Here is a 22,310-nt window from a genome sequence, read left to right as displayed (position 1 = left end):
GCAGAAGCTCTACATCTCCAAGAACCACCTGGTGGAGATCCCTCCCAACCTGCCCAGCTCCCTGGTGGAGCTCCGGATCCATGACAACCGCATCCGCAAGGTTCCCAAGGGCGTGTTCAGCGGGCTGCGCCACATGAACTGCATAGGTGAGTGCAGCCGGCAGGGGGCACTCGCACAGGGCCTCTTGCAGCTGGGGTGGCTCCGTGCCCCGAGGCAAGCCTGGTGGGCCTCACAGAACATTCTGGGAGCCTGCCCCGGGGCTATCTCAGCAAGATGAAGAGAAACCTGAGGACCATAGAGAGAGGGAAGGAAAAGGGCCAGCCAGCCGGGGACCATCCGGGACCCAGCCAGAGGAGCTGAGCAGGCTGTGGTGGAGCCCCACCTTGACCTCTGGCTCCCCTCCCTTTCCTACTGCTTTCCCTATCCCCGGAGGCCTTGCCCCTACCTCCCAGCACCCTTGGGAGGTAATGGTCTTGAACAGTCAGGAGTCTGCAATCAGCCCAGTAAGGTAGCAGAGCTGCTTTCAGGGCCAAACTGGGGAACCAGGGCCCATCGGGCCAGCCCAGGCCAGGAGGCCCACAGGACCTGGGGCTGTGCGGGTGGCAGCCCAGATCCGGCACAGGGGCTGAGCAGGGCCTCTCTCCTAGAGATGGGCGGGAACCCCCTGGAAAACAGTGGCTTTGAGCCCGGAGCCTTCGATGGTCTAAAACTCAACTATCTTCGCATCTCTGAGGCCAAGCTCACCGGCATCCCCAAAGGTAGGAAGGTGGCCCCTTTACCCCACACTGCCAGGCCTCCATGGCACAGATGGGCACAGATGGGGGGCTGGGTGCTGGAGACATCTGGAACCATCAGTCAACTGAGGGAGGGCTTTGGTAGTCCTGTGCTCGTGTCTGCCCCGCCCCCACATACAGACCAGCCCACACACGTGGCCTCCCCTCTTGCACTTGCACTCCATCAGAGCACCCTCTCTTCTTGGCAGACCTCCCCGAGACCCTGAATGAGCTGCATCTGGACCACAACAGAATCCAGGCCATCGAGTTGGAGGATCTGCTCCGATACTCCAAGCTGTACAGGTGCGCTGGGGGTCCAAGCAGGGTGCACAGGCCCCTGCTCTTTTTGCCTCTAGCCCTTTGGTGCATCTCACCTGCCCTCTGCAGGTTGGGCCTGGGCCACAACCAGATCCGCATGATCGAGAACGGCAGCCTAAGCTTCCTGCCCACCCTGCGGGAGCTGCACTTGGACAACAACAAGCTGTCCAAGGTGCCCTCTGGCCTTCCGGACCTCAAGCTCCTCCAGGTGAGTGTGTCAGCCCCCCGCGCCAGCTGCTGTGGTCTGGCCAGCTCCTCCCCGCTCTCTCTGCCTCCACCTCCGCATCTGGAAAGAAGCAACTGCAAGGATCCGTGCCGAGGAAGGAGGGAAGGCGAGCGGGGACTCCACTGTGGATGGCAGAGAGAGCAGGTCGTGGGCGGAGAGGCATGAGGCGTGAGCAGGAGTCAGCCTGGTAGAGATTGTAGCTCAAGTGCTCCTAGGCGGGTTGGACACCAGAAAGGCGTGGCAGAGCCTGGGAGGTCAGGGGACAGTCTGGCCATGGGAAGTGGACAGATTTGTGGCAAGATAGGTTCAGCTCCGGGCAGGAAATAGACTGATGGGGGAGGTGCAGGGTCTTGCCTGGGGTTCTTTCAGGGACCCCTGTCCCTGGTTTGCCTTCCAGTCTCTTCCTCGGCCCATTCACACTCTCCAGGACACCTGCCATTCTCACAGGCTGTGCAGCCAGAGCCAAGTCCCAGACCAGCCCTGCCCGGGTGAGGGCGTGGGAGACGGGTCAGCCCAGAAGCAGCCGTAGAGAGGCCCAGGCCCGGCTAAGCGCGCCCTCTAGCGGCCGGTGTCCTCTCTGCCTCTAGAGGGCGCAGTTGCAGCGTGAGCGCCTCACCACCGTCATGGCGTTCCCTACCCACTCACGCCCCCTGCTTCCCCTGTCCCTCCGCTAGAGAGGGCCTTCAGGAAGTTAAGGGCTGCTAAAAAGCAAGCACCCCTGGGAACTGGAAGGAAGAGGAGGCCATCTGCTGGCTCTTTCTCCTTTCACACCTACGGGTCTCTGGAGGGAGAGGCTGCAGCCCAGAGCCAGGCCCGGAGTTTGGGAAACTCAGAGACAGGGCAAGAGACCAACCATGAGCCCAAGGAGCCATCTTCCCTGCATGGAGACTCACACCCCCAGGCCCCTCACTTCCCACCCACCACACACCACGTCTGGGTCCCTCGTCCCGGCCCCCGGTCACACAGCAGTACCCGAAAATCCCCCCAACACCCACATGACACCCATACCCAGGCCTTGGTTTGCTGCCCCCAGCCTTGGAGGAGACACATTCTGGCCTTCAAAAGGGCAAGTACTACAATGAAAGCACCCCCAAGGGGTGGCCAGGCAGGACCCAGCTTGGAGGGAGGGCCCAAGCCCTCTGTTATCTACCCTCAACTTGGCCCAACCAGGCTGGACCAGATTCCAAGCGCCGTGGTGGGGGGGGGGGGGAACGGTGAATCCTCCGCCCTGGCACTGGGCCTGAGCCACGTCCCTCTGCCCCCAGGTGGTCTATCTGCACACCAACAACATCACCAAGGTGGGCGTCAATGACTTCTGCCCCGTGGGCTTCGGAGTCAAGCGGGCCTACTACAATGGCATCAGCCTCTTCAATAACCCTGTGCCCTACTGGGAGGTGCAGCCGGCCACTTTCCGCTGCGTCACTGACCGCCTGGCCATCCAGTTCGGCAACTACAAAAAGTAGGAGCAGCCAGCAGCTGCCGTGGTGGCCTGGGCGGGGTCTCTAGAGAGCCCGGCGGACATCCTGACGGGGAGGGCAGAGCGAAGGAGCAAAGCCAGTGCCCAGCTGCACCCACTCCAGCCCCGCCCTCGATCCTGGACCCCAGCTCACTGCCTCCCAATGCCCTCATCCTGGCTCCCAAGCATGCAGATGGGGCACGAGACCCAGCCTCCATCATATGTCTCCGGCTTCAGAGCTGTCCCTGCCCCCACACCCCCAGCATAGCCACTCAGAGGCACCCTCATAAAGCTCTCTTCCCACTCACCATGAAATCAAACTGCCCGAGGCTCCAGCCCAAGAGAAACGGGCCCTGGGTCAAGGGGCCGGGAAGGGGCTGGAGCCTCGGGCAGTTTGAGACAGCCCACCCCACCTGCCTGGGACACATTCCTCCTCCGTGTACTTGCAGCTTCCAGCCATCCTGAGCCTGGCCTGCTACCCTGGGCCTCCCATGCCCCCCCCAACCCTTCTGCAAGACCATGGCCCATTCATCCAGGCCTCCTTGCTCTACTGGCCTCTAGACCAGTATTTGCTTCTCTGGCACTCCGGCTCTTTCTTCCCCCTCGCTCTGACTCTCTGTCTCTCTCTGTCTCTCTGTCTCTCTCAACCTCGCTCTCCTCTCTCACATCTCTGAGCTGGGTCGGTGTCTGTCTCGACGGGCTTCTGCCCAGCCCCTACCCAGGCAAGCTAGGGGACAGAGGGCAGCTGCCTCCCAGCCTGCCCTGCCCAGGCCTTGCGCCCAAGTCTGGACAGTTCTGGAGGGGACCAGCTGCTGGAGGTGATGCACCCCGCATACACCTCATAGTCTGAAGGGGAGCATTGGCCCTGGCAAGGGCCTGGCATCCTCCTGGAGCCCCGGCCAACTGTCCTTGTCCCTCCTGCCCCCCATGACAGCTAGTTCTCCCCTCCCTTCTCCTTCCGGCTGCTTCTGAGGTCGGATGTTGTCTTTCAATTAAAGAAACACTGTGCAGTATGGCTCTGTGTGCTGCCGCTTGCGGGGTGGCCCTAGGGACCGGGTGGAGAGGGGAGAGCCACAATGGGCCATGGTGGCTGGCTCCCAGGCTCTGCCCCTCCGTGCCCACTCCGAGCCGCGGGCTTCCTCTCTGTTGCTCTCCCTGCCCGCAGGCGAGAGTCCTCAGTGCCTCCAGACCTGACACTGGGCAAGGGGGCCCTTCCGCTTCTTTCGAGGTGATTCCATTGCCCTAGCTGTCCTTAGACGGGGCTCCTAAAGCAGGCCCGGCTGAGGGAGACTCTGCCCTTCCAGATCCCAGGGGCCCTGCCAGCCTATCCTGATGGGATCTGGGGGCTCAGAACCATGAGAGATCCAGGCTGTTATCAAAAATTGTGCACAGCACCCAAGTCAGCACCAGGGGGCGCCCACCTGGCAGGACAGGACTCAGAGACCAGGCAGCAAGCTGGACTGGCCCACCCTCGCTGGCCTGGCCTGGGTCCCACGCAGAGCCTCCCCCACAGCGGATCCCAATAGGTGCCGGCAGAGCCAGGCCGAGGTTGCCACACTCTGTCACTGGCTCCCAGGAAAGCATCCAGGACGGAGCCTGAGAAGCCTACCCTCTGGGGAGACCGGTCTGGCCCAGAAAGGGCAGCATGGGCCTGGGAGGAACCGTCTCCAGAGCAGCGTGCCCTTAGACGGCAAGGCCAGCAGACGGACGTGGTGGCTAGAGCCTGCTGCTCGTCCTCCGTTCCCCACAAGGGGCCCTGGCCTCAGGCAGTGGGGGCCGGGGCTTTCCCGGGCAGCCAGGGGCCGCCGATGAAAATAGAGCAGGCAGGGCCCATGAGGAGTGCCAACCCAGGAGAGAAGGAGCTCAGAGGCTCCACGTGCTGGCTCCGAGCACAGAGCTGCATGCCCTTCCGCCTGGCCTGGCACCAGGGTGCCCGGCGTCCCTGAGTTTCCCCTTTTGGGTACAGGAGGCGCCGCTCAGCATGGTGGCCCCGTGACAGAATGTCAGCCGTCGGCATCATAGCACTATTCTGGGCCATGTGCTCCACAGCCCAGCAATCTCTGCTGAGCTGGGCAGGCTCGGGGCAAGGGCACTGGCCAGGGGCCAAGAGACTGGGCCTCGTCAAGTCCCCTCACTGGCTGGGAAGAGGGACAGCCAGAACTGGGGCCTGGAGGACACAGAGACACGGACTCCTCAGGCCATTTGTCTGTGGGCCGGTCTGGGGCACTGAACTGTGTCAGGCAGGTGCCACGCAGCCCCCAGAGACCTCCATCTTCCCTCCCAGCCTTGTGGGTCACCCAGCACAATAGGGGACAGTGCACCCTGCAGGCAGGACCCACACTCTGCCCAGACCGGAGGCCCCCGAGGCACCCAGGGGACAACTTGGGCCCTGCGGCAGGAGCCCAGGGCTGTGAACAGGGCCACACCACAGAAGAGCTCACAAGTCCTGGTTGGAAAATGGTCCCACGCCCGCAGCAGGGGGCACAGACCTGGTCTCGCTCCGCTGTCAAGTGTGCTGCAAACTATTAGATGATGGCGACAATGACCATACCCAAGTTGGGACTGCTTGGGCTCAGGAATAAAAGCCAGGGCACCATGAAGGTGATCCGGCCTGGTGCCCCAAGAGGGCCCTCCTCGTGGAGCTCGGAGCCTAGCTGCAGTCACGGGGAGACATGGGGTGAGCTGCAGGCAGATGGAGGGGCTCAGGGGGCCCAGGTACAGAGCCTCTGCTGTGCCCCCAAAGCCACAGCAACCGAGGGAGGAGGATCCAGCTTCCAGCCTCTAGACTTGGGGACAGATTGGATGTGGGGTGACAGGCAGCAGGCAGGCTGAGGGTGTGGCAGCCCCCCCTCCCCGGCCAGAGGCCCCTGGAGGAAGAGGAAGGGGCCGCAAGGAACAGGACCTGAGGGTCAGGAGACCCCAGGAGCTCTGGGGGCGTGGACACAGCTCAGAGGACGCATCTAAGAGAGAGAGAGAGAGCCAGAGCAGGCACAGGTGCGTGAGCACACACACAGACGCACACACAGGTGCACACACACGCACACACACACACAGGCCCTGAAAGTCACGGGAGCAGCTCGCTCAGGGAGGGCTGTCCTACGGGGGAGTGGCTGCCAAGGAGACACGGGGCTGGAGTGGGGGTACATTTCCAAGTACTTACTGCAGGTCAGGTGCCTTCTGGCCGTAGCGGGGCCCAGCTGGAGCCTAAGCTGAATCCATTGCTTCGGTTTAGACAAGTTAGGGCTTGTCAGAGGGGCGGCCCGCCAGGCGTCCCCAGACCATGGCCGGGGATGGGGGCAGGGCACCTCAGAAGGTCAACCCCTCCTTGAAGGGCCCCAAGGGGCAGCTGGAGGGGCTGCTCTGAGAACTTGTTCATTCACTTCTGGTCCCCCCCTGGGGTCTCCAGGCCCCCTCCCTGTGGGCTCTGGGCTCTGGTCTCGGGAAGGCGGGGGCTGTGGGAAGAGGCAAAGCATGGAGCCACCACGGCCCGCGGCTCTGGAGACCGGGCCAGCTCTGACACTGGGGGGCCCCGGGGCCTGCTGCTAGCCCGGGAGACCAGAGCCTGGTGGCAGGAGCTGTCATGCCCAAAAGGCCATCTCGCCCTTGCCAGACCTGAGCTGCTCCTGAAAAGGAGAGAGGAACTGGGGTAGAAGCTATTGAGACCGAGTGCCTGCAAGGTCCTAGGGGAGGTCTGGGGGTGCCCGGGACTTGTTGGGGGCCAGGTCTTGTTGGAAAATCAAGGTGTCAGCAGGGCCGTGCTCCCTCCAAAAACTCAAGGGGAAGCTCCTTCCCACTTCTCCCAGCTTCTGGTGGCTCCGGTCCTTCCTCGCTTCAGGCTACCCCTCCAGACGCCCCCTGTCTTCACACGGCTTCGTGTGTGTGTGTGTGTGTGTGTGTGTGTGTGTGTGTGTGATCTCTCTCTGCCTCTCTCTTATAAGGACACTTGTCACTGCATTTAGGGCCTACCCAGATAATCTGGGATGATCTCTCCATGTCAAGATCCTTAACTTAATCCCACGTGTGTGCGGGGGCATTTCAGCCTGCCATAGGGCCGCAGGTGTTGGCTGATCCGGAGGCCCCAGCGTGACGGTGGCCCCCAAGGCCTTAGAGGAAGGGAGAAGGAAGGGTCTATGCTCTCCGCTCTCAGTCAGGGAGACAGTGGACACTCAGAAAAGAGAGGGCCCTGAGGCCGGGCCAGAAGTTCCCCTACTTCAAGGCTGGGCTGAGGAATTCCTGTCCCCAGAGGAGACTGTGACAGCCACACCAAAAGTAGCAGGAGGGAGACCAGGCAGGGGGGAGGGGAGGCCGCTGCTGGGCCCAGGAAGAGGGGTGTGGTGAAGTGGGGCCAGTCAGTCGGCTGAAGAAAGCAGGCGGCAGTGGGGGAGGGGGAGCACTGGAGGCAGGTGACAAGGCGGGGGTGGTCAGTAGGAAGAGGGAGTGTGGGTTCCTCTTATGCAGTCAGTGGGCAGGCTGGAGGGAGACGGGCCTGAGGGCGGGCCTCTCGTTCTTGGCTTTGTTTCTTGGGCCAAGAACCCCTTTGAGACGTCCCGGGTGGAGGCAGCTGACCATGTAAGAGTCAGGGGCACCGACCAAGGCCTGGGGCTCCTGGGGGGGCAGGAAAGGGTAACAGCACAGTGCGGACTGAGGAAAGGAACAGAGGAGGCTTCAGGGAAGCAGGGAGGTCTGGGGCGCTCGGCCAAACACCTTCTCCTGCCGCACCCCGGCCCGAGTTGCGGGCCTCCCTGAAGCTGCCCCATTAGCATTTTCAGTACAGGACACAGGCCTTGATGTAAGGAAGAACTTTCTAGAACTTTCCCCCCACCCACCTCTTTGCAGATGGAAAAACCAAGAGGGGCTGGCCAAGGAGCAGAGGCCATTGATGACAGTGGGAGAGTTTCCCTGGCACCCAGGCTCGCTCACTTCCCAGGTCTCAGACCTCCCTCTTGGCCTCAGGCCACAAGGCTGGGGACCAACAGTTTTGAACCACAGGAAGGGGGCCATCCCCTCTCCTAGCTCATTAGCTCTTTGGGGATTGCCATTTGCCAGAGACTGGGCATTTTCAGGACATCCCGTGGAGCTGTGGTCCAGTCCCTTCAGCTCTCCTGAAGGCCACATACCTTGTTCCTTGGCCAGCTGACTTTGGCCACAGTGGGCCTCATCACAAAGGCGTGTGGCACAGCCAACTCTGGCCTGGGCTAGCCCTTGGCAGTACCCCTAGGAAAGAGACGAAGGGGTGGTGGTGAGTGTTCCTTGCCTCTGATTTTTCTCCCCTCGACTCGTTTCTTCCCTCTGGGTGTTCAAGGGCAACTCCAGCAAGAGGTGGGAACCAGACGGACTTCACGTGATGGTGCCAATGCCCCCACGTGGGCAGCCATCGGCGATCAGTAGGTCCCTGACCCCTGAAGGAAGGTGGTGATCCTGTCCCAAAGGAGTCCCGGCTCTTCTCTTCAGCCACTCCCGGGCCTGCGCGCGTGAGCCTCTCCCCTCCCTCTAAGCACCTCTCCTCCCCGGGCTGCCAACACATTTCTGCCCAGAGGCTGACCAATAACTGAACGTTTGCCAGCAGCCAGGGACCTCAGGCCAGGGACCAAAGGACATGCCACCAGGCCGGACTGCAGGAAGCCTGCCACACCGGGCGCGGGGACCCAGCTTGCACCTGCGGGGTAGAGGAGGCCAGAGGCTCTCGGGCGGTGCTCCCACCCTCTACCCTCCCGGGAGGTGGGCCGGCAGCCCAGCTGCACGATGGGCTTCAGGTGGGGTCCGGGGTCGCTCCGAGTGTGGGGCGGCAGGAAGAGCAACTCCAAGACGGTGGGAGGCTCCGCAGGCAACGCTGAGCTCGGGCACAGAAGCTTCGGCTCTGGGGCTGTGGGGCCGAGGGAGCCAGACTCACTGCCAGCTGCACCCGCGGGGGCAACCCCCCACCTGTGGGGGCACCTGCAAACCCACAAGAGAAATGCACAAGTCGTGTGTGCGAGTATGTGTGAGCGAGCATGTGAGCGTGTGTGAGAATGAGAGTGTAACAACATGGGCGGACAACTGCGTGAGAGCTCGGAGCGTGAGTGTGTGCGCACAACTCAACCGGTGAGCGTGGGCACGAGCGTGCGTGTATGTAAATAATTGTGCATGAGTGGGAATGCGGTCGACTAGGTATACAAGTGTGTACAAGTGTGCGAGCATGACAGCATGTAACTCTATGTGAATCGTTGGGTGGGAGCGTCTGCACGTTGGCACCAGTACGTGTGACTGACTTGTGAGTGTGTAGCGCGTCAGCGAGTAAGCGTGGGCTAGATGAGGACGGTCTTGTGTGTGAATGGGAGTGCGATTGAGCACACATGCAAACTCGGGGGAGCTATGGTAGTCCCCTGGCCCAGGGCAGACCCTTCGAGTCCTATAGGTCTCTGTCACAACAAGCACCTCCTCCTGGAAGGCTTCCTTGAGCTCCCCCACCCCCACCTGCACCATCTTTCGCTCCCTCATCAATATTCCCTGAGGGCCCTTACCCCACTTTTCTGACCGCACATTCACTCTGCCCGCCAGCTCCCTGTTCTGTGGCCCCTACTGTGTCCCCAGTGCCCAGCACGGCCCTTGCACACAGGACACCCTGGGACTCTGCTTGTCCGAGGCAAGAAAGAATTTGTGGCTATGTCCAAGTGTCTTCTACCTGCCGCATTCTTGAGCTCTGAGCCCTGCATGCTCCGAGGTGGTGAGGCCTACTTGTGGGCCTGTCACTTCTCTTTCCTACGCTCAGCCCTCTGGGGATTCTGATGCCCTCAGATGGTGGCAAAGGCCTCCTCTGAGTTTGGAGAGGAACTGAGAACTTGGGAACTGGAAAGCTTGGGACCCTAAAGACCGGTGGCACGGGTCAGCCAGCTTGCCCCTGGCTGCAGGGTGTCCATGGGCACACTCGGTGTGTGCCCATGGATGTGCCAATGTGTGCTGGTGCGTATGGTCTTCCCTACATCGGGGCTTGTCTGTGTCTGTCTCCACTTGTGCCTGGAACGTATGTGTCCCTGTGCGTCTGTCTCGGGTGTCCACCTGTGTGCAGTAACTCTGCGTCCTGTGTAATGGTGTTTATGTGATAACCTTTTGGGGTCACAACTTTGAAAATCTGCCATAAGCTCCAGTTTCCTCCCCAAAGACGCTTTTAGTTGTCATATTCCCAATAGCAGGCAGCTCCAAGAGCATCATGACCCCCTGGGAAACCTCAGGCGCCCAAGAAGCCCTCGCTACCACTCAGCAACCCCGCTCCACACTCCACCTGACTGTGAGGGAGAGGGCCCCCGAGGACAGGGGTCTTGAGAGGGAGCCGCAGTCCGGGTGTCCCAGTCACATGCTCATCGCTCTTTCCCTGCACTCCCAGGTGCCAGGGCCCCCAGGTTTCCAGCCAAGCCCACCTCTCATCCGCTAGCGCCCTCCGGGGGGCACTGGCAGACCCGGAAGGACAGGCACCCCCGCGCATCCCCGGGGACAGCAGGGCGCGCTCCAGGAGCGTGGCTCTGGAGCCCCGCGGCCCCCGCGCGGCGCGCCGCCCCCCGCGCCCGCTCCCTCCTCCCTTCTCCTCCTCCCCCCTCCCCCCCCCCCCCGGCCCCCTCCCCTCCCGTCCCTCCTCCCTCCCTCCCTCCGCGCTCAGAGCTGCGGCTGGAGCCGAGCGCGCCGCGTCGCCCGCCGCCGCCGGTGCGGAGCGTGAGGAGCACTCGGCCGCAGCTCTCGCCTGCCGCGGAGGGTCGCGCCCGGCGCCTCCGGCCAGGTCGCCCTGTGCCCGGGCCTTTCCGTCCTTGGAGCGGATCGCTGCCCGCCAGGCGCCCGTCTGCAGCGACAGCAGCCGCTGGAGCCGAGGCCGCGGCGTCGGCCGTGCCCGGGACCGGGTAAGTGGTGCCTGGGGCGCGCAGGCAGGGGCGGGCGGGGCGGGCGGCCCAGCAGGTGGCGCGGCCGGCAGGTGGGGGGACGCGGGTCCCCGCCCACCGCACCTGCGCCCCGCGTCCGGCCTGCGTGTCCTTGCGGCGCCGCGCGTCACCTCGGGGGCCCTGGGCTGGCGGGCAGCGCCCCGCACCCCGCGCCCCGCATCCCGCGCGCACGCGCATCTCCGCCGGTGGGGGGGTGGGAAGGCCGCCGGGGGCTGCGGGCGGGGTCCTGGGCGGGCAGAGCCTGGCCTCCGGGGCCTGGGCTAGAGCCAGGTTGCGCTGTGCACCTTCCCAGAGTCTCTCGACACCCCCTCCCCCCGCCCCGCGCCCTCGCACTGTGTCATCTTCCCCCAACACACTGAGAAACCCTCACGCGTTCCTACACTGTCCCCCGCACGCCCACACAGCTGCCCAGCAGACCCTGCTACCTGCCCGGGCAGCGCCAACAACAAGCCTCCCAGGCCACACTTTCCATCCCTCCGCCCACAGCTGTCCTCCCCCTCCTCACCTGTGTGACCTTGGCCAGATGGCTTCTATTGGGCCTCAGTGTTCTCTGGGTTTAGGATTCTGGAATTTGGAGGCTGGTGCGGCATCTCCCAAAGGAGGGAGCCCTGGGTCTCCGCCTTGGACGGGCAGAGTCTGTCTTTAGGACCTGGTCCCTTTCCTTCTGCTGGTCCCTGCGGGCTTAGCAGCTGGCCCTCTGAGGAGGGGTGGCAGACAGGACAGAGGCATGGCCCAGGGCTGAGATGTAGGCAGTCTTGGGGTGGGGGCTGGGAAGAATGTGTGGAAACAGTACCTCAAGGGGCAGGGCAGGACCAGCACCCCTCAACGAGGAGCTTGACGCTCCCCGGGGCCAGGCAAGTGAGTGTGCCCCCTCGGTATTTCAAAGATGAGGTCATTGAGCTTTGGACCCAAAGTGGGTTCCCGCTGGCCACAGGGACGAGTTCAGCCTTGACCCTGGCCAACCCAATCTCCCCTGGCTCCCAGCCTGGCAGGCCCCCCCCCCCCCCCCCCTGCCCCCCCCCCTGGAAGCCCCCCCCCCCCCCCGTTCACCCACTAGCTTTGTGTCCCCTTCACTGCCATCACACTTCAGTAGTCCGTGAGCATTATAAGGCAGAGAGCCCTTGAGTGCCCAGCATAGGCCTGACTCCAAGTGGGTACAGGTTTCTGTGTGGCACGTTCATGACCTTGACCTCGCTGAATCTGCAGAATCACCGGATGAGAGAGGCAAGGCTGGGCTCTTTGTTCCCATTTCTCAGTTGGGGTAATTGAGGCCTCGAGAGAAAGGACTTGGCCCTACCTTGACTGGATGGATGGATGGACGGACGGGTGGGGACACTGCCAGGAGCCTGGTGGGGCAGAGCGCCTCCCATGTGTTCCAGCACCATTCTGAGCAGGTTCCTGGAGGCCCCCCCACTCCCCCCACCCCCGGCTGAATCTCTCTATCCATATCACATGTAAGGTGTGCTTTGCACTGCCCTCTTGCACAGTCGAGGAAACCAAGGCCATGTGGCTGGTAAGCAGGGAGCTGGGAGCCCCTACCAGAACTGGCCCACAGAGGAGAGGGTTGGGGGGCTGCCAGGGCCTTAGGCTGGCTGAGTGTGTGCGGGTGAGCTGGCCCCTGGAGAGCGAGCCAGTTGGAAGGGGCTGGACAGCTTCGGTCCCAGGGCATTGATTGTCCCTGCCGTTGGCCTGGAGGAGAGGGACGGCCAAGGACACAGCTAGTCTTGATCAAATCAACCTGGTCCCTGCCCCGTGCTGCCAGGTGGTTCTAGCAAAGGGGCAGGCAGTTCTGGCACAGAAGTGTGTGTGTGTTGGGGGGGGGGGGGGGCGCAGGCAGATGGAACTGGGGTGGCGTGGGGGGGGGCTTTGCGCAGAGCCAGAAGGAAAGCCATTCCTTGGGGAAGGAAGCCCCCAAGGTTAAGAGCGCCCTGGGGAGAGAGCTACACACAGCAGGGGTGTGGCAGCAGGACCCTGGCTGGCAAAGGTGGCTGGAAGGGGGTGTCTTGGCCTAACCAGGAGCTCAATTTGGTGCCAGCTCTGGGCTTGATGGTCTTTGTGACCTTGGCCAAGTCCCTTCCAGGCCTAAGGAAGGTAGGGGTGGGTCTCGGAGAGTCCGCTGACATTTCAGGATTCTAAGCTGGAACTTTGGAGGTTGAATCATTTGCGAGCGAGTGGGGAGAGGCCAGGCCCTGAGTCAGTGAGCACTCTCAGTCCCCGAACATCTTCTCCCAGCCCAGGAAGGCAGCCAAGGGTGCTGGGGTCAGCTTTGGTCCCTCCCCCTCCCCCAGCGTGGCTTATAGAGGGGGCCCCTCCTGATCCCGGTGGACAGGACAAGAGTGCCCTGGTGGGTCGCTGGGGGCTCTGAGAGCTGGTGCCCTTGAAGCCGGCAAAGCCAGGCCTGGCTTCCTCCTCCCGCTTACAGACCAAGTTGTCGGCACGCATGTGGGCTATGCCCATGGCACACCCTCCTTCCACTTTTAAACTGAGGGCTGCTGTCTCCAGCAGAGGTTACGAGCACATCAGATAACAGCAGTAAGGGCAGTAATAAAAACGGCACTCGCCGTGGACCGGCCACTCTTCTTCCCAGGGCTTTGTGACACTCCCTCGCTTCACTGAAACGGCAACCCAGTGAAGCAAGGGCCGGTACTATCCCCATTTTGCAGATGAGTGGACTGAGGCCCAGAGAGGTTAGGCAACTTGCCCAAGGTCATGCAGCCAGCCGGTGGCAAAACCAAGATGGGAAGGCAGGCCAGTAGTTGTACACGTGAGCTGATTATCGAGGGCACCTCTAGCCCAGGGAAGACCCTGCAGCTCCGGAGCTGAGCCAGCTGGGCCCCCGTCTGCCCACTGAGAGAAATGGACAAACCATGGATTTATAGCGATCCAAAGCAAGTTGGGGGATGATCTACTCTTCAGTAAAGTCTGCGTGGCCCCTCCAGGTCACCTCTACGAAGGCACAGTCTCGGTGTGCATGAATGGCAGCTGACAGACGGGGACCTGGGCTGTGGCAGCAAATGTAGATGCTCAAATCTGACGGCAGGTCGCCCGAGAGCCTCATCACTGCCGTCTCCGAGTTGGGCCCAGGAGCCAGGCTCTGGTTGTACCTTTGCTGGGCAGGGAGGGCAGAGACCTGGAACATGCACATGTCTCCTCCCCAAACCCGTCATTTCCCAGAAAGCTCGTCACTGCTCCTCTCTTCCCTGCCCTGCCTGGCTGGAAAGCCCTCCCCTGCCTGTGTGCCTTCTGTTGGGTGGGAGGTGCTGGAAGGTGGCCTGGGGTACCGCCTGGAGAGCGGGATCTGAGCCCACACGTCACCAGGATGGAGGGAAAGGGGAACTCAGATGCAGGAGTGAAGGCTGGGCATCCTGCATTGCCAAGGTTGGGAAGGGGATGAGGTCGAGGGCCCATGGCTGAGGACGTGGCAGAACCCACCAGAGCTCCAGGATGAAGTGGTCCAGGTGGGAGGAAAGCGCTGGAGAGTTCTCCTGATTCCCACCTCCCTAGGACTGGCAGGGAGCTTGGAGCACAAGAGGTTTCCAGAGACTTGGGTTGAAACCAGAGTTGGGTGGGTGGGGTGCTAGGTCAGTGTTATTGGAGAGCACCTGATGTGAAGTGGTCCTGAGCCTTGGGGTCTGTAGGTGGGTCCCTCGGTAAAAGGAAGCCCCTTTTATCCAAACGAGTACTTCTTTCCTGCAGCACCAATCTTGAGGCACCGTGTGGGGCTTTGCAGTCCAACACGGTACCACTCACCACAAGGGGAAATTTAATTAAAATTCAGTAAAATTTAAAATTCAGTTTCTCAGCCTCACTAGCCACACTTCAAGTGCTCAGTAGACACACGCGGCTATTGTGTCAGACAGGGTAGATTGAGAACATTTCCATCATTCCAGAAGGTTCCGTCACATAGCGCTCCTTCAGAGCTAGGACAGACTCCAGGCCTCACCCAGACCCTGAGCTCTCTGCCCTGCCTGTCCCCCCACGGCTCCTTGAAAGGGAGTGTGTCAGTGGGTATGGATGGCTCTGGGCAGCCTGTCTGTCCCCTGGACAGGTTGGGGGCCTCTGCCACCATTGCCAAGGGCTGGCCCAGGTGCCCCCACAAACATGGTGAGAGAGCGCCTCACTCTGGGAGCAGACCTCCACGAGGCCCTGGCACACACTAGCTTGGGGCCAATGTGGATCTGGTCCTGCTCCATTCTGATTAGGCTCCTGCCATGTGCCTCAGGCTCGCTCACCTGGAACACGCCGGAGGGGCCGTGCAGCTCTGCACAGATGGGTGAGGTTCTTGGGTCTAAAACAACAACAGCAAAAATAACATTGACTTCCTTCCATTTAAAAATAATGCTCTTAACATGAAGATTCATAAAACACGGAGAAGTAGAAGATGGAGTCCATTTCTTTTCACATTACTGTAATTACACCATGGGCAAGATTGTGTGATCTATTTTTTCCTTCACAGAAGCACTTTCTTTACCAATATAATCCCTTCCTAAATGATCTTGTTCAAAATGGATATAGTTTAATTTTTTTTTTTTTTTAAGATTTTGAAAGCAGTGAAGTGCTTATTGCAAAACTCAAGAAAGAACTTGGCCTGGGCAAAGAAGGGACTCCAAATTTATCCAGCAGCCGGGACGTACCGAGCCAGTCCTCGGGGCTGTCATTACCATTTTTAATGGCCGAATAATATTCTCTCAAGAGATGACCATTTGCTTAACTCTTTTGGCTATCTGCGAAGACCCAGGCAATCAGACCCGCTTTGGGGTCATACGTGAGGCTCTGCCGAGCATCTTGGTGGGTGATATTCATCCTGTCCCGAGGAGCGAGCGCCCAGACAGAAGCTCGTTCTGCCAAGCTGTTCTCCAGAAGGGCTCTTTAGTACATCCGAAAGACTGACTCACGGAAGCCTTGCCAATGTTACATGTTATAAGCAAACAGCCGGGCAGGAGTATCTGGGGCCAAAATTTCTGCTTCAGTATCTATTTCTTTAATTGCTCATCAGAGTGAGCAATCCCTCCACACGTTTATTTCGTTGTACCTCTCTCTCTCTCTCTCTCTCCTAGTGACCTGTCTTTTCTCACCTTTATTTGTTGAGACACTAGGGTTTTTCTTGCAGGTTTAGACAAACTTTACTCGTGAACGATATTGACAACGTAGCATACTTGTTGCAAGTGATTTTGAAAATTCTTTGTTCTTTGCCTTTGAATTTTTTTCGTGTACGAGATAAACACTTTCCGTGTCACCCGTTTTTTTTTTTATTTCTTCCATTACTTCCGGGCCCACAAAATCCCTTACAAAAATCTGAGAGCTATCCATTTCTTGGTTTGCCCAGCATGTGTGCGCGTGTGTGCCGCTGTGTGATGCCTCCTTAGTCGAGATGGGTTCTGATGTGGAGTAGGGCTGTGGGCTCACACCTTGCATCTTTTAATACCTGACCTACAGGTCACACCTCAGCAATCTTAAAGCAGAGCAAACCTCCTTTTCTCGCCACAGACACTGTGGGTCTCCCTAACAGACACACACAGTGCAGGCAGGAGAGCGTGCTCAGAAGCAAAGGCTCACAGATGAGGATGGCCAGACAGCCCAGGAGCACCAGAGCCTCCTGATTAAGAAACAGAAACAAAGCTGGCAAGCCGGGAACCGGGGAACTGTGGGAATTGACACCCTCGCCCAGGCTGCCGGGACTCGGGACCCAGAGGGTCTTTGGGCTATTCTTCGGGAGTCATGTCTCTGGCTTGCCCCCAAGGCAGGAGTATTCCAAAGAGCCACGGCAGTCCGTTTTCCCCCTCAGGGGCCTGGGAACACCAGCAATCCCTGAACCATCCCGACCCTGGGCATCCACGGACACTGCCGTTTGGGCGCAAACCCTGAACCGGGGTTGAGACGCGTGGAGCGTCGGCTCTCTGCCGACCCACTGTCTGCACGATCGATCGCTGACACGGGCCTGATGGTGGCGTGGGTTGTGACCGGACACAGAGGACCCTTCTCTACAGTCAACCAGCCCGGCAGAAAGCGCTCAGTGCCCTGGGTGCGCAGCGTGGGGAAGTGTTGGGGCGAGTGAGTTCCGGGCCACGTTCAAGCCTCCACCTGCCACGCCAGGTCCAGGGGACCTTCCCTGACACCCTCCCCTTAACGGGCTTCAGGTCTGGTCCTTCTGGGAGAACTCAGGGGCCGAATTTCCCATTTTGGTTTGGAGCCACAGGCCTAGGAGGGAGGCTCTCAGTCTAGACACAGGCGGTCTGGGCTCCTCGGGCTGTTGGGGTCCCTGAGCCCTGCCCCGTGAGTGGGGTCACCTTCGCAGTCAGAGGAAGGCTCGTACCTGATTATCCCAACACCTGCAGTGGGACAGGAGCATAGGGCACAGACACAGGCACAAGCCAGGGCAGGGTGCCCCCCACCCCACCTGGTTCCTCCTTCCCGTGACCCCTCGGTTTTTGCCAATGGGTGGGGGTGTGGGGTATGCTGGGGGGAAAGTCAGGCCCCACCACGTTCTTGTCACAGTAGAGGTGTCCCAGCATGAGAGGACACAGGCCTTTGCAGGAAATGCCTTCTGGCTTTGTGTGCTGGGGTCCTCCGCCAGAAACAGGCTTTCAGTCTCTGGCCGGGCTTGATCTTTCGGGAGATGAAGGTCCTGCCAGAGTCGCCGGTCAGGGCTGGTAAGGTGGCCTGTCCGCCACTCTCCTCTACCAGCGCCTTTGGCCGCAGGTGCTCCTCCAAAGTTAGCCTGGAAAGGTGGTGCGAGCGTATTGGTGTCCGGGTCGTAGACGGCCAGCTCGACTCAGCTCCCATCTTTAGTCTGAACACGGCTTCTCTGCTTCACCCAGCACCCTTGCCACTCCCCTCCCGAAGGAATGCCAAGGCCAAAGTCTTTCCTAAGTGCTTGGAGTGACCTGCACCTAAGCTCCCCATATGGTGACAGTCCTGGCCAGCCCTTCCTGCATGTCCTGTTGGCTCTATGGACCTGACTGGAGCCTCCAGCCCAGTCAGTACCACAAGGGCGGAGCCCAAGTTTGACCCCCACATCCCCCATCCCCCACTGGCGCCTGGTCTTCCAGACTCCCGCTGGCCACAGGAAAGTGGGTCTCCTTCCCTGACGGTCCTCCTGGCCCCTGACCTTGACCCAATGAGTCTCCCCAAGACTGTCTTCCCAAGGGCTTCAGCCTATTTCCAGAAACCAGATCCTCTCCCTGCCAGGACCCACAGTGGGGTCCCTGTGGAGCCTCTCCCCAGGAGGGACGTGTGTGTTTCCCGGTCGTCTCCTTGTTTAGGCACCCCTGGCCGTCAGCTGCCCGTAATTCCAGTGGTTGGCAGCTGGCTTAGGGGATTGGAAGCTGGTGGGGGGCAAACAGAGTGGTAGCACAGATGGAGTCGGGGAGACTTGGGGGAGGATAACTCCATTCTATCCCTGTGTCCTCTACGAACGCCAGGAGGATGGGGCTCTGCTACCTCCGAGACTCCACTTGGAGTTGGAGGCACGCCCCAGAGGCCAGCCACAGTGTTCCTGGGTCTCCGCCCACCTGCCCCTCCTGAGGCCACAGGCCAGGCCCCCCCTCTGTGCTCTGCGCTCTGCGGGGCAGGCCTGGGACCCACCAGCTGCTCACGGGATAGAGCCGGAGGGGTGTAGGCCACCATGAGCCAGACCACGGGTATGGGGGGAAGGGGTGCCGGCTCGGGCTCCCTGCTGCAATGCAGTCCCCTCCTGAGCGGCTGTAATTGGATAATTAGTGTCATTATGCTTCCTGCCCATCGGCTCGTCTCCTGCTCTCTCGCACTCGCCTTCTCTGGCAGGAAACAAATGACTGCCTTCCCCAGGCAGAGTTGCGACCCCTGTAATGACTCTTCAAGGCCCCAGCTGGAAAGGGCCCTCTGAGAGCCACCCGTGGGGGAGTGTAGACTTCCCTTGAGAAGCAGCCTGGGGAGCTGGTGGTCCCCACAGCGTCCAGCACTCTCCAGGAAGGATTCATGGCCCTGGCCAGCTTGAAGTTGACCCCAGAAATGGGGAAGCCTCTAAGCATCTCCCAGTGCCAGCCCCTGACCAAACAGAATGTTCTGGCCTGGCTAGTGGAGTCCGGTTTGGACCTATGAATTCTGGGATCCAGGTGGGCTCAGAGAGAGCTCAGGGCTTTGGACAGGTGGAGGGCAGGGGGGCGTGGCAGAGGGAGGACTCAATAAGAGGCATCCCCTATCTCATCTTCTTTCTGGGGAAGCAGGCACCCAGGGGACCTTGCCGGGTGTGCGGGTGTGGTGGCACCCTGTCCCCAGAGCTCACAGCAACCCAGCCAGCAGGAAGGAGAATCCAGATGCGAGAGTGGAGACCCAGGGAGGCTGAGTGCCTTGAGCCGGCAGGGACAGCCAGCCCTGACTCCGGTGGCCTCACTCCCGAGCCCTGAGGTTTATGGGGACAGATTTCCTGTCTAGCCACTGTGTTGAACTCTTTTAATTGGTTCTAATCATGTGTTCATTGCTTTTCTGGGGTTTCCTGGGCAGTCACTTGGCAGAGGAGCAGTGTAGAATTCTCTGGAGCCAGACCACTTGAGTTCATGTTGGCTTCTGCTCCTTGTTGGCTGTGTGACCTTGAGTGAGCTCAACCTCTCTGTGCCTCAGCAGCCTCAGCCCTAAAGCGGGACCAGTAGCACCGAACAAATTGGTTACAGCGTAACTCTGTCCAGCATGGAGAACAAGGTTTCGTGCCGCCCAGGTGCTTGGCATTGCCTGTGACCAGACTGTTTCAATCCTCTCACGGTTCTGTTTGCTGCCTTGGCTAGAACTTCCAGGACAGTGTCCAATACACAGGTGAGAGGGAGCCCCGCTCTGGGTCCCAGGGAACCCACAGAAGTGTGGGCCTTTGTTAGGTCTTGGAGACTTCAGGAAGGCATGGGGGGGTGAGGCAAGCGCTGGTGACATTCCTTCCCTTTAAGGACACAACACTGCCATTGGCCCTATCGCCCTTCTGTCCCATGTGTGGTCCCAAGTGTAGTCCAAAAGGAAGCTGCGTCCCTGTCCCTTTGCTTGAATCCCATCGGCCAGGACCTAGTGTCACATGTAGTAGCACCCGAGTTGGGAGAATGTAGTCATTTTGCTGGATGACAAGATGCCTGATTAAAAATTAAAATACAACGTTGGCAAAGAGGTGCAGAAATCGGGGAATGTCTAGCAAGTCTCTGCCACAAGGTCCTGGGGATTCGTCGGCGCTTCCTAAAGCCATCTCGCACAGACAGAACGCAGACGTGGAGGCCAGGCCTTCCCCAGGTGTTCTGGCTCTCTTCTGGTCTCTCCTGAGGACAGGGTGGGCTCAGTACCTCTAGAAAATTCGCGTGGAGACTGGGGCCGCACTTCTTCTGGGTAGAAGAGCCGGTGGCGGTGGCCACCAGTGAGCCCAGCTGCACAGCTTCTCTGCGTCTCTGCCACCTAATGGGAGGACCACGGAGCTGCGGCAGGATGTGGATGGTGTCAGAGGTCACCGAGCGCAAAGGGAGGAGTAGGGCAAGCGTGGAAGGGTCCGCTAGGGTTTCCATTTCAGAGAGTGGGATGCCTGCCATCACCGGACCCAGAGCAAGAAGGGCCGTGAGACCCGTTCAGTTTCTTGATTGTGGTTAAATACAGAGCCCATCCAATGTGCCACCTTAGCCATGCGCAAGCACACAGGTCCACGGCACGAAGCGCATTCCTACGTCGTGCGGTGCGATCGTCCCCGCCATCCTTCCCCAGAACCTTCCCATCTTCCCGGACTGACGCTCGGCCCCCGCTGGATACTGGTGCCCCCTCGGTGTCCCCCAGCCCCCCGGCGCCCGCCATCCCGCGCCCCATCTCTCTGCGCCCGACTGCTCCGGGCGCCCGCCCCGGGTCGGATCGACTCCCGCGGCACCTGCCCTTTTGCGGCCGGCGTCCCTCGCTCCGAGGAATAGCTCCCGGGCTCACCCCGGTCACGGCCGGTGTCCGAGCTCCTGCCTTCTGAAGACGGAAGAATGTTCCGCTGCCTGGAGAGACCCCGTTTGGCTTCTCCGTTCATCCCTCGATGAGCCCTCGGGCCCTTGGGGCTGCTACTGGGACTCATGCTGCTACGAACGTGGGTGCGCATCTCTCCCCAGCCCCCTGCTTTCACTTCTTTTAGGTACAGACCCAGACATGGAATTGCTGGCTCTGAGGCCAAGTGTCTCGTTCTTTGAGGAACTGCTAACCCCCGGGAGCCACTGAAGGCAGGCAGATGTGTGGCATCAAAGCCGGCTGGGCCCTGGGATCCCCAGGCTGAGGGCTTCGCAGACTCCCAGTGCCACCCGCTCCTGACTATGATGCTCCGACTGGGACTGAGCATTTTTTAAAGTCCCCTGGTGCAAAGGGGGCCCCTCCACATCTGGCACCCACTGCTGTAGATTCAAGTCCTGGGCCATGAGCTAGCCAGGGTACTGTAGAAGTTCGCCCACCTGTAGGCAGGGGCTAAATCAGGTGAATGGAGGTTTCTCTGGCTTCCAGAATCCTCTTTGGCTCAACCCGAATTAACAAGGACTTCCAATGGCTGTAATCTGTACATCTGTCTTTCTCCTGGCCTCAGACGGTCCTTTGAGTCTGGACTAGGCACTGGGAGTCCCCGAGGTGGCCCTCTGGCCTGGCTACGGCCTGACAGCCCCTCCCTAGGGGCAGCCCTGCTAGGGCAGGGTCCATGGAGGTGGAGCGGCAGTGAACTGGGTATGGGCGGGCGTGTGTGCGTGAGTTCATGAGTTCAGGAGTTCGGGGAGAGGGTGCCCCGGCGGGGCTGGCGGGGAGTGGGGGGGGGGGGGGGGCCTTTTCTGCTCTTACTGTTTTTTCCCAAAGCTGTTCCCCGTGAGAGCTCCTTGGCGTGCGTACAGATTGTACCAGGAACAAGGGGGAGGAAGGAACGGGGAGTGGGGGGGGGGGGGCGGACCTGTCCCTTTAAATCTGTTTTCTCTGTTTTATTTCTTTCTTTCTACCCATCCTCCTCCCTGGGCTGTGAGGGCTCAGGAGCTGCAGTGAAATATTAATGAGGCTCTTCTCTGCCTCAGCTCCCCCCTCCCCGCACGGGCTCCCTCACTGCTCTGCTGAGTGCAGGCCTCATCCTGGGAGCCCTCCTGTCCCCTACCAGGTGCCCAGCCAAGGTGTGTCATGCACAGGGAAGGGGCGGAGCCAGGCAGTAGGGAGAGGGCCTGGCCAGGGAGGGGGGTGCCCAGCCGCATCTTCACCTGCCTGAGATTAAAACCAGGCCCAGGAGAGGGCAGGGCTCTGCCACTGGCATTTCCAGGGGGGCCCTGCACCCACTTCCCACTTCCCCACCGGGGGCCCGCAACCCACATCTGGGCCAGCCTCCGGTTGGTTGGGGGGGGGTTGCTCTTTTTTTCAAGAAATCCCCACAGCAAGTCACATTGCTGAGCCATGGATCCTTCTGGAAGGCATCCCTTCTTGGGGTGGATCTGTCAGGAGCTAGAAACGGGCAGTGTGCCTCAAGGAGGACCAGGGTGGAGGGCACGTGGCCACGTGGGCCCTCAGGCCCACATCTCTCACCCTCTGACCGCACCTCAGATGTGACTTGGCTCTGCTGGCTTGTGTTGGGCAAGCACAAGGAGCATGTTCTTGTCACCAATTTGCTGACCCCCAGGGGTGAGGGCACTGTGACTTGGGAGTGACAC

General features: G+C 60.6%; 2 protein-coding genes across 3 annotated transcripts in view; both read left to right on the top strand.

Moving 5' to 3' along the window:
* BGN (biglycan) overlaps positions 1-3,786 on the top strand; it is a 7,025-nt gene extending 3,239 nt beyond the window's left edge. Inside the window, exons 4-8 of the mRNA XM_059385920.1 lie at positions 5-146; positions 648-758; positions 983-1,076; positions 1,161-1,299; positions 2,583-3,786. Of these exons, the coding sequence (XP_059241903.1) occupies positions 5-146; positions 648-758; positions 983-1,076; positions 1,161-1,299; positions 2,583-2,780 (684 nt within the window). The 3' untranslated portion in view covers positions 2,781-3,786. The remainder of the gene's footprint in view (positions 1-4; positions 147-647; positions 759-982; positions 1,077-1,160; positions 1,300-2,582) is intronic.
* A 6,612-nt stretch (positions 3,787-10,398) lies between these two features.
* The window catches only part of ATP2B3 (ATPase plasma membrane Ca2+ transporting 3), a 59,441-nt gene continuing 47,529 nt past the window's right edge, over positions 10,399-22,310 (top strand). For both annotated transcript variants that reach the window (XM_059385667.1, XM_059385669.1), the window contains exon 1: positions 10,399-10,638. The gene's annotated coding sequence lies outside the window, so the exon portion shown is untranslated. The remainder of the gene's footprint in view (positions 10,639-22,310) is intronic.

Source organism: Mustela nigripes, chromosome X, assembly GCF_022355385.1.
Source record: "Mustela nigripes isolate SB6536 chromosome X, MUSNIG.SB6536, whole genome shotgun sequence".
NCBI classification, from domain to species: domain Eukaryota; kingdom Metazoa; phylum Chordata; class Mammalia; order Carnivora; family Mustelidae; genus Mustela; species Mustela nigripes.
Note: the sequence above shows the minus strand (reverse complement) of the source record. Positions and strands in the feature narration are given on the sequence as shown.